At 39.1% G+C, this 11,568-nt stretch overlaps 1 protein-coding gene across 2 annotated transcripts; it reads left to right on the top strand.

The window, feature by feature from the left end:
• Positions 1 to 1,011: 1,011 nt before the first annotated feature.
• LOC18439029 (110 kDa U5 small nuclear ribonucleoprotein component CLO) lies at positions 1,012 to 11,276 on the top strand. Of its 2 annotated transcripts, XM_006849203.4 has the most exons (10): positions 1,012 to 1,991; positions 7,189 to 7,257; positions 7,406 to 8,599; positions 8,969 to 9,067; positions 9,171 to 9,329; positions 9,719 to 9,804; positions 9,880 to 10,078; positions 10,175 to 10,285; positions 10,545 to 10,751; positions 10,882 to 11,276. In XM_006849203.4, the coding sequence occupies exons 1-10, from the start codon at positions 1,248 to 1,250 to the stop codon at positions 10,975 to 10,977; spliced, it is 2,964 nt and encodes a 987-aa protein (XP_006849266.1). In that variant the 5' UTR covers positions 1,012 to 1,247; the 3' UTR covers positions 10,978 to 11,276. The 2 variants fall into 2 exon arrangements, with proteins under 2 accessions (XP_006849266.1, XP_088702604.1); XM_088846478.1 differs by lacking the exon at positions 10,175 to 10,285.
• Positions 11,277 to 11,568: the final 292 nt, after the last annotated feature.

Genomic DNA, 11,568 nt, shown 5'->3' with positions numbered 1-11,568 from the left:
GGTTCAAATAGAAGACTCTAAAAAGCTATAGAGAAGACCCCGATTTGGTTCAAATAGAAGGGTTTAAAAGGCTAGAGAGAAGGTCGGGCCTAGATGAAAGTAGACAGTAGAGAGATAGAGACTTATGGTCTTATTAAGGGTTTCGCTCTTAGTAAAGTAAAATAGCAGAGCAAGATATATATAGCCGACCCCAAATAATTAGGATAAGGCTATAATGATGACGAGATGTACATTTGCCTTCTTTTATTTTCTAAAAAAACCTTAGTTGAGGGGGATAGGCTTCTCCCATCCCTCAAGGTAAAGTTGTAAAAATAGCTCGTCTTTTCCTTCTTTTCCTCGAGACAAAGGAAAATATAACCCTAAGAAGGGATTCCACCCACAAAAGTTTTACAATATCCAAAAATTCAATTCAATTTATTCCATTTCTTTAAAAGAATATAAATATTGATAAGATTGCTTTATACTTTCTAAACAAGGCCAAAATAAAACTTAAATTTCCAATTTAAAATATTCAAAAATTGAAAAAAGAAAACGGTTTATTTAATGGGTGTGGATTTTATAAGATTGCTATTCTAAACAATCCAATTAAGACGCGCATCCAAATATTATCATAATATGTAATTTTGGTGTAATTTTTTTTTTTTAAGATTATCTAAACTATTTTCATATCTAATTATAAAATTTTTAAAAAATGGTTAAAATCAACTAAATATATAAGCATATGAAAATCTTGAAAACGGACGATCTAGATAATGTGTTGCAACTTGCAAAAAATGTCAAGATAATCAATTAGATAATTTTTTAACATTAGAACTTTTTTCGATGGATTTTTGGGGTGCATCTTTAATCCTACATTTTAAGAAATCCTTAATAATAATGAAATAAGATAAACACTTCTGAAATTAAGAAACAAACTTTGGCAAAGAAAACCCCAAAAATTTCAAAACAATTTTACAATTTTTAGTCCAAATCCATCAAATATATGACAGTAAGGCGGGTCTCTCCTTTCCCGCTCTGTCCTAGTGCATTCTAGGAGAATCACTCTCTGCGAGTCTTAGAGTCTCGCAGTGGAACTCTGAGTTTGAAAACCCTAATTTCTCACTCGAAACTCCTAAATTCTCACCACAACATCCTCTTATCACATCAACACCGCAAAACCCTAAACCCAACGAAGGAAAAAGCCTTCCTGCCTCCTACTACTCATACTCTGCATCATCATTTTTACGGACTAGTGGAAGAAAGCAGCCATGGATGACAGTTTATACGACGAGTTCGGGAACTACATAGGCCCGGACATCGACTCTGACCAAGATGCTTCTGATGCCGATGACCGACCTTCTGATGACGATGATGAGATGCCCGATGCTGCAGCTGGCGCTTCGCCCTCGCGCGCGGGCTCCCCGGAGAACTGGCTTGGAGAGGTTGCTGAAGGCGAAGCCCCCGGCCAAGTGGTATTGGCAGAAGACAAAAAATACTATCCCACTGCCCAAGAGGTCTATGGGGAGGGCGTTGAGGCCCTTGTCATGGACGAGGATGCCCAGCCCCTCGAGCAACCGATTATAAAACCTCCTCGTAACGTCAAGTTTGAGATCGGTGTCAAGGACTCGAGCACTTATGTCTCGACACAATTCCTCTTAGGCCTTGCATCGAACCCGTCGCTTGTGCGGAATGTTGCTCTCGTAGGGCATTTACAGCATGGGAAGACAGTGTTCATGGACATGCTAGTGGAGCAGACCCATATGATTGAGACATTCGATCCGGACAGTGAGAAGCACATGAGGTACACCGACACACGCATTGACGAGCAGGAACGAAGGGTCTCTATCAAGGCCGTTCCCATGTCGTTGGTGCTTGAGGACAGCAATGCAAAATCGTATCTGTGCAATATATTTGATACACCAGGGCATGTCAACTTCTCGGACGAGATGACTGCTGCTCTCAGGCTGGCCGACGGGGCTGTCGTAGTTGTGGATGCAGCAGAAGGGGTCATGGTATATGCCTAATTGCTAAACCCTACTTCTTCTTCTTTTTTTTTTGCTTTTCCTGAAAACAAATCTGATTTGCACTTCTGCTTATATGTGCATGGCAGTAGGGTTGAGGAGACAGGTAAAGCTCAATTTGAGTAGGGTTCGCACTAGGCAGTGCAATGCCAAATTGTAGTTATTTTTCCCCCTTCTTCCCTTCTTTGGGGAATCACATTACTCTGCTGTCGATCCATAAGATTTTTATGGGCACTTGGCTGTTGGCTCTGTGGGTTATGTGTCAGAAAATGATGTGAGGTTTCTTACAGATTCGCTGAGGGAGTGAATTGTTTTATCACAGTCATTGCCATGCTCTTGTTATATTTAACTCCATCTCAAATGTAAGTGTAGAAAGTAATATGGCATTGCTGAATGTACTTAAAATTGACTACCTGTTATTCTATATGCAGTTGGTTATGCAGATTTTAGAAAACAGATACATCTTAAACCATACACCATGTTTGTTTTAAGAAATTGAAGTGTAAAGTATGACTTACCAATGATTTAGAACTTCCAAGTCCCATTTAGAGACTACAAAGGTTGGTTCTCAATCTCAAAAACAGAAGTGAAATGCCTTCACTCTTGTGATCCAACTGTTGTTCTATGGGTTTCATGAGTGTATGAATCTGAATTAATTGGTTTTATGCGGTGCAAATTTGAGGCAGCATTAATAGTTATAAAGCATCATAAGAAGTATTAATATATTATATATATATGCGGCATCTTTGTTAAATATGCTGCTCTTTCTTATTCATCTTCTTCAAGTTGAACTTCAAGCTTGAGGCTATGGCAATTGAAGGAAGCTCCGTCTTTTTTGAAGTGGAATTCAAGGAAGCTCCTACTTCATTCTTTTTTATTTTTATTTTTTCCGAAGTGGAATTCAAGGAAGCTCCTACATCATTCTTCTTTTTTTCTATTTTGAGCTATGAAAATATGGAGTGCTGAATTGTATTTTTTTTCTCCCCTCGGTGGAGGGGACTAAATCATCTATGTTTCTTCTTTTGTTTAGGAAGAGTTGGGCATCATTGTGTCCAGGGATAGATAGGTTTGAGGGAAACCATTAACTATTCTTTATTGTAACTAAAAAGTGATGTCCCTGTAAGGAGATGCCTTAGATCAAGTTGATGAAATTATGGGCAGAAAATATAATTGGGGTTCGGTCTGGGAAAAAAAAAAAAAAAAACTTTGAAATGTATATAATATCTGAACTACAGAAACTGGATAGTAAGTCTTTGATTTCTATGATTATTCACCCTCAATAATAGCTGGCACTTCAAAATCCCTTTCAAAATGAACATGTGTCAAGTCTATGATGGGTTTGCCTCACGTAGAGCCTTTTCATGCCCTAGTCTCCTAGCTTAGCTCTTTCGTATCACTCCATTCTTGTTCCTTGGGACAACGTGCAGACCCACATCTGTAGCTTAGCTGCCTCCATTTTCTGGAGTTGAAGGGTTGGGAACCTACAACATCTTTGGTCTTTGGTTTTAAATGCTAGTTGAGGATGGCCAGAAGTTCAGAATTCATCAATCCAAAGAATGCTATAATGGCAACTCTTTTGGTTTCTAACTTGCCCTGTCTGATGACCTTGATTCATGTCTGTGGCACCTGTCCTTGATTTATCTAAAGTCTATCATTTCTTTCCATCTAATTATGCCAAACAATTTGCCAAAAGATTGCAATAAAATTGTACCACTGTGCTATTTACGTAGAAAACACATCTCATCGATAGTGTTTTAAAATGCGACCGCATCAGGTGTGATGCGCTGGGAAGCGCATCGAAAATACCCGCATATGCACCGCATCTCTCTGCATCAGGGCCACATCCCGCATCTCACCGTATTAGACCGCATAATCTTCCACCATTTGTTTTCTAAACCCTACCCCTCGGGCAGGGGTAATAAGGTCATTTTGACCTTCGAAAATGACACCATTTTTCAGCCACATCCGTGGCTTTTATTGGATCGCTTTAATCAAAGAAAAATTTTGGGCGGAAATTTTATTTGTTGAAAGTTCTCTAATTAGTATTTGAAAAATTGAAACTTAAAAGCTCACTCTCAAGACTTGAGAAATGATGATGATTGTATTGACTCTTCTTGAGCTTTACTTTAAAACTCTTTAATCTTCATGGACTTTTAGTTTGTAGTATTTTGTAACTTTAAAGTTTGTGGTTGCAGATTTGTGCTTATGGCTGTTGATTGTTGAATGTTTTATGAAGCTAGTTTCAAGTTTCTAGTTTCTATCAGGGGATAGTGAATATAGAATCTTTGACAGCTAATACTTTTGGAGTTGATGAATAAACTTAATGCCTACTATCACATATGTCACCTCTATATTTTTTTCTATGCTTTAACCAATTTTTTTAGTTTTTTAGAATTTTTTTATATTTATTGACCGCATCGACACTATGCACCCTCATCCCGACCGCATCAAGCCGTGTCGTCGCATCGACCCCCCACTGCTTTGGCCACATCCTGCATTTTAAAACACTTCTCAGTGTGACCATCCCTATATTGCTTGCAATTAACAACAGGAAACAAAGATTATTATTCTTACGGCTGACCAATAGAAAACATAAATGTAGGTTAGGAAAGACCCTATAGTTTGTTTCCTCACATTGATTGTGATATGCAGATTCAATGGAGAAAATGCTCTACATCTAACTCCCACACAATTATATCTTGTTTCTTGGTCTTCCTTACGTAGACCATGGATAGTGCCCATAAACTCAAGTAATTGTTTTCCTTCTGCATCCCTCTTCCAAGGGTCAGCATCCAATTGATCACTTAAGACCCTTGAGGAAAACCATCTTCTGCCTTTCATTACAGATAATTTATTTATTTGGTAATTACCTCACACTGGATATCATTAGCCACCTTGCCTATGCAATGAAATTGAGACTTAAGTGCCTTAGTGCATTACTTTTTTTTATTCCTTTCTATAATTTTTAGTGCACTGCTTATAATTTCAAAAAGAACAATGATTACTATTACCTATTTACCTATGACTGCTAGTGAGCTACTCCTTATCATATGAGTCATGCCTTTGATTTTCCCTTTGTGTTTTGTAATTTAATTCTCATTGCACTACTTATCATTCCGAAAAGAACATTGATTCCCGTCACCTAAGATTACTAGTAAGCTACTTCTTACTGTATGTGTTATGCCTTTAATGTTCCTTTTATTTTCTCTAGTTTAGTGCACCACTTATCATTCCGAAAGAACATTGAATCCCCTTAACCATAATTGCTAGTAAGCTACTTCTTACCATGTGAGGCATGCCTTTGATATAGGATCCCAAATCTACTTCCACTCTTCCTACTATCACCTCAAACTTTAGTCCGAAAATATATGTATTAAGTACTTCCTACATTGTGCCTTATCCATCCTTATTTGGATTTAATTATGGTATCCATTTGGATATAGGCCTATCCATTACGTTCAAATCATGCATACAAGGTCGACCCCATAGTTGTTGGGATCGGAAGCAGGAACGCTACCGGGATCGGGATCGGGATGGGGATCGGGAGCGAGGGACTGTGAAATGCTCGAAGATCCCTATGGTTGGGAACACCGTCCATACAATCCACATGTTAGGGATCGAGATTCCAACCTTTTGGGGATCTTGATCCCGACCTTTTGGGATCTTGATCTGAACTTTTTGGGGATATTGTTACCAACCTTAAAGTGCATGATAATCTAAGATTATATATACTCTTTAAAGTAGGGATCTTATTATTGATAGCAAGGAAGCAATAGTTGATTTGCTAGTTGGCTATAAACAAAGAAAATCATTAGTTTTGATGTTGTCTTGGTCTTTAAGTTTGGGATCGAGATCCCTAACAGCAGGAATCGGGATCCCTATGAGTGGGGTTCGAGATCCTAATATTTAAAAATCGAGATCCCTGAGAGATCCATTTTGGGAGCGACAGAATTGAGATCCTAGAAGGGAGTGCCTGCCAAAGTAGGAGATCTTGGTACCTATGGTCCACCTTGATCTTTTGGTGTACAAATCTTTCTTTATTCTCATGAAATTACAAACCTATGAGACTTATACTCTTGGCTCTCATAGTAAGAAGATATTCCACATGACTTTCTTAATTCGATTTTCTCAAAAATTTTCTTGATGACATGGCTTTTAGACTTAGGTGTAATGGTGAAGATTAACCCAATATGGAATTGAGATGTAACCCTCATGGGATAGAACACCTGTTCTTCGAATCCACCAATCTTCCCAGAGCCTTGGTATGGATCCTCATCTGCCTTCTTGGGCCTCCCACTCAGAGGCAGACCTAGGTGATCAGAATTGATGAGGGACTATGTTTTTATGGAATCTCCTCAAGGGGATCCATTGATGATCTTATATATGAAGTTAGTGGAGGAAACAATAAGACCAGCACCCAGAGCTTAGTGTGGAAACTGCCAAAGGAACTTTTGAAACTTGATTTTGAAAGCAGCTACATTGGGAACCCATGCCACATCAGGCATGGTGTGCACTCTCAGGGATAATCAAGTTGGGATAATGAATACTTATGACTCCACGAGGGCCGAAGCAAGGGATCATGTGGCATTCCTTGTGGTTTTCCCTTCACACACATGTGACATTGACCCAAATTGTCACAGACTTGTGTCGCTTTTTTAGGGCAGCGATGCTGCATGAACTTCATTGTACTATGTGCTTACATTCTTCTATTGCTATTTGCTCTGCTTTTCACTACACTAAATTTGAGGTCAAACCCTGTTCTTGTTGGCATTGGTGCTTCTCTCATTTAGCCTTTATGAATGATGGTCTGGACAAACACTCCTGGTATCATCTTCTTGAATGTGAAATTATAAAATTTACAATGGAATGATATACATAGGCTTTACGGAACTTGTTCATTTCGTAGGTCTGGGTTAGAAAGTATGAATTTGTGTACAGTAAAAGGACAAATTGCTGTACTTTTGGTTGCTTGGAAGCTGCATCAGTCATCAAAAAATAGAAATCTGGGACTTGCCAATTGTCCAGTGATGTCCATTTCAATGAGGATTCTATTTTCATCTAAGGAAAGGCATAAAACATATTATAAAATTCATTTGGTCTGTATACACCGCAAAATATTATGGGGTGTATGAAAACGCTCATTCTGTATGTTATTTATCTGACATGATCCTTCCAATGCTCTGAGCAGGTGAACACTGAGAGAGCTATTCGCCATGCCATTCAGGAAAGGCTTCCGATTGTAGTTGTAATAAATAAGGTATTTCCTTTTTTTTAGTTAATACATTCTTTTTCCTGGTTGATCTTTCCATGTTTTATTCCTTCAACCATCTCTCGATTGCATGCATATGCATGCTTTTGTTACCAGCCCAAATGTGAATCTCCCTTTTCTGTTTTCTTTGTTGAAGGTAGATAGGCTGATAACGGAGCTGAAACTACCACCAGCTGATGCATACCACAAACTAAGGCACACGTTAGAAGTGATAAACGATTTTATCTCTTCGTTCTCTACCACTGCAGGAGGAATCCAAGCCATTGATCCAGCTGCTGGAAATGTTTGTTTTGCTAGCGCTAGTGCTGGTTGGTCTTTCACCCTACAATCCTTTGCTAAATTGTATGTGAAACTCCATGGCATACCATTTGATGCTGCTAGATTTGCATCTTTGCTTTGGGGAGATATATATTATCATCCAAATGAGAGGACTTTTAAGAGAAAACCCCCTCTAAGTGGAGGTGAGAGATCATTTGTGCAGTTTTTGCTTGAGCCTTTGTACAAAATATACAGCCAAGTGATAGGAGAACACAGGAAGAGTGTGGAGGTTACTCTTGCAGAGCTGGGTGTTACCCTAAGTAATGCAGCATACAAGTTAAATGTTAGGCCACTCTTAAGGTTGGCTTGTAGCTCGATTTTTGGATCAGCCACTGGCTTCACTGATATGTTGGTTGAACATATCCCATCTGCGAAAGATGCTGCAATTAAGAAGGTAGAGCACATTTATACCGGGCCTCAGGACTCTTTAGTTGTTGAGGCTATGAAAGACTGTGATCCTTCAGGTCCCCTCATGGTTAATGTAACCAAGCTTTTCCCTAAATCTGACTGCAGTGTCTTTGATGCTTTTGGTAGAGTTTACAGTGGAACCATCCAAACTGGTCAGACTGTACGTGTCCTTGGGGAAGGATATTCACCTGAAGATGAAGAGGACATGACTGTTAAAGAAGTTACAAAATTGTGGGTCTATCAAGCACGTTATCGACTTCCTATTAGTAAAGCACCTGCTGGTTCTTGGGTTCTCATTGAAGGTGTTGATGCTTCGATCATGAAGACTGCCACTCTTTGTCCTGAGTATATGGATGAAGACATCTACATATTTCGGCCTCTACGCTTTAACACCCTTCCAGTTGTGAAAACAGCCACCGAACCCTTGAATCCCAGTGAGCTGCCCAAAATGGTTGAAGGTCTACGAAAAATTAGCAAGAGCTATCCACTTGCCATAACAAAGGTCGAGGAATCCGGTGAACACACTATTTTGGGGACTGGGGAGTTGTATTTGGATTCTATTATGAAGGATCTTAGAGAGCTCTATTCTGAAGTTGAAGTCAAGGTGTGCTTATACTTTATGCCTAATTGATGCTTTAGATTAGAAAAGGCGATTCTTTGTGTTCCTTTTTGGTGTAAAGGGCATTTAAAGTTCAATGTTTACTCTCTCTCTCAGTGTGTTTGCGTGTGCATTAGAGCCTGCATGTGTGTGTGTGTGATCCATACCTTTGTGTGTGCGCCTTCTCATGGGGTCACAAATTTTCCTATGATGGTACACACAACTTGAGCATGGTGTGCGTGTGCGTGTGATCTGTACCTTTGCACATGCATGAATTTTTTTGTGTTCGTGTTTTTGATGGGAAGTGTAGGATATGAGGTAGAATTTATCCATTTTATGTTTCTGAAATATCTCTGAATCTGTTTGTTTATGTAGGTGGCTGATCCTGTGGTCTCTTTCTGTGAAACTGTGGTGGAATCCTCATCAATAAAATGCTTTGCAGAAACGCCCAACAAGAAAAACAAAATCACCATGGTGGGAATTGAAATAATTTTTTGTCCCTGTTTCTGTTCTTATAAATATGGAATGTCTTGAGGTAACACCCCTGATTTTAATATGATTGAGTGTAAATTTTTAGCTTGCGGAACCACTGGAAAAGGGATTGGCGGAGGATATAGAGAATGGTGTTGTCAGCATAGATTGGCCTCGAAAGAAACTCGGTGACTTTTTCCAAAGCAAATATGACTGGGATTTGCTTGCAGCACGGTCTATATGGGCTTTTGGTCCGGATAAGCAGGTAACTGAAAATCATTCTTAAACAATATTCAGACTCTTCCTGATTTGATCTAGCCGTCAACCCACTTTGTTCTTTATCCCTTTTAGGTCAGTTTTTCCTGCATGGGGTTTTTGCTTTTGACTATTTGATAATAAGTTGGATGACCCTCCACATTTGGCTGATTCTTGTTTCCACTGATTGGAATTTGGAACTAGGTTGTAACTAGTCATAATTCCTTTTATCTTCTCTGCCTGATATGGATGGGCAGCAAGAGAAAAATAACATAAGAAACAACTATTTCTATCCTCCGTAGACTATTCTTTTCAGTTGGCCATGTGTTGTCGCTAGTTTTTATGCATTTAGCAATGTCTTGGGTTTTTAAATTTTCAAAGATTGGTGTTGTGTTTTAGGGACCCAACATTCTCCTGGACGATACACTTCCTAGTGAAGTTGACAAGAATATGCTGAATGCTGTTAAGGATTCAATTGTTCAAGGGTAAGTTAGAATGCATTTGCTCACTCTTCCAGATCATCTCTACTTCCGATTCTAAATCATTTTTATTCTCACCAGGTTTCAGTGGGGTGCTCGTGAAGGGCCTCTTTGTGATGAACCCATTCGTAATGTCAAATTCAAAATATTGGATGCTACTATTGCACCAGAGCCCCTGCATCGTGGTGGTGGTCAGATAATTCCTGCTGCTCGTCGTGTAGCATATTCGGCCTTCCTTATGGCAACGCCACGTTTGATGGAACCGGTGTATTATGTGGAGGTGATGGCCCTTTTGCTTGAGGAAAATGAAAATCCCTTCGAATCTCTTTTTCTCAATAGTAATCCACAGCTGTTATGCTTGTTTTGGTTGTTACAGATTCAAACCCCGATAGATTGTGTTTCTGCAATTTATACAGTCTTGTCTCGAAGAAGGGGACACGTTACAGCCGATGTTCCTAAGCCAGGGACCCCTTCTTATATTGTTAAGGTTAAAAGATGACATGTAGTTTTCTAGAAATACGCATTTCTTCTGTAATATTCGTGATCACTCCCATGACCTTTTTTCATGCTATCATAGTTTTGATGCTTGATGGTTCTTTCCCTTGTTTGTATACACCTTAACAATGTGATATGTACTTTTCTAGAAATACACATTTTTTCTGTAATAGTCGTGATCACTCCAATTACCTTTTTTAATGCTCTCATGGTTTTGATTCTTGATGGTTCTTTCCCTTGTTTGTATGCAGGCATTTTTGCCAGTCATAGAATCCTTTGGGTTTGAGACTGACTTGAGATATCACACCCAAGGGCAGGCCTTTTGCGTTTCTGTATTTGATCACTGGGCCATAGTTCCTGGAGATCCTCTTGACAAATCTGTGGTCCTTCGCCCACTTGAACCTGCACCTGTTCAGCACCTTGCACGAGAGTTCATGGTGAAGACAAGGCGGCGGAAGGTAAAATGAGATCATTGCTTTCTAGGTTTCTTTTGTAAGGGATGGCATGGTTTTTAGTATGTATTTTTTATTGATAGACATAATTTATAGCATGTATGACATTGTTGTTTGGTTGGGGAATTGCGAGCAGGGAATGAGCGAGGATGTAAGCATCAGCAAGTTCTTTGATGACCCTATGTTGCTTGAGCTAGCAAGACAGGATGCTGACCTTCAACACATACTGTAAATTATCAGGTTTTTTGCTTCTCAAGAGATTAACCACATAAAAAATATGCAACTTGTAACACCTGTACTATCAGTTTTGCCTGGCTTTGTATGTCTTCTCTTAGCCACCTTTGTTTTTCTTTTAGTTCTGTTGGTGGCAAATAGTACTGTAGCTTGAGATCACTCAGGTCTTGGTCTATTTTATTCTTGAGGAAAAAAAAGAAGTTTGTATTAAGTAAAAACAGATGAGCTGATCTCTTTCTAACATCGTTTTGTCATTAGAACTAGCTATTCATTCTATGGGCTTGAGTTTTTTTTTCATATCATCAGTTATTGAGGCTGAATGTAACTTGGCTCCACCTGAGTGTCTTAGCACAACTTTTGGATTTGGATTGTTGAAAACTATTTTATGACCATAATTTTCGACAGGGAATTTCAAAACTTAGCTCTCTCTCTCTTGCAAACTGGGGTCTCTCACCATTCGACCAAAGGTGTTTTTGACTCCGTGACCTTTATTAATGGTGACTAGTTCAGGATACATTTATTGCTTGGTGCAGATTTTGCAAGCATTCAGCAATTAGAAACTATCATTGGTATAATGGTTAGATTAAAA

This window comes from Amborella trichopoda, chromosome 9 (assembly GCF_054954075.1).
Source record: "Amborella trichopoda isolate Santa Cruz 75 chromosome 9, AtrichopodaSantaCruz75HAP2 v2.0, whole genome shotgun sequence".
NCBI lineage: Eukaryota > Viridiplantae > Streptophyta > Magnoliopsida > Amborellales > Amborellaceae > Amborella > Amborella trichopoda.
The sequence above is the reverse complement of the archived record's forward strand: the minus strand, read 5'-3'. Positions and strand labels throughout refer to the sequence as shown.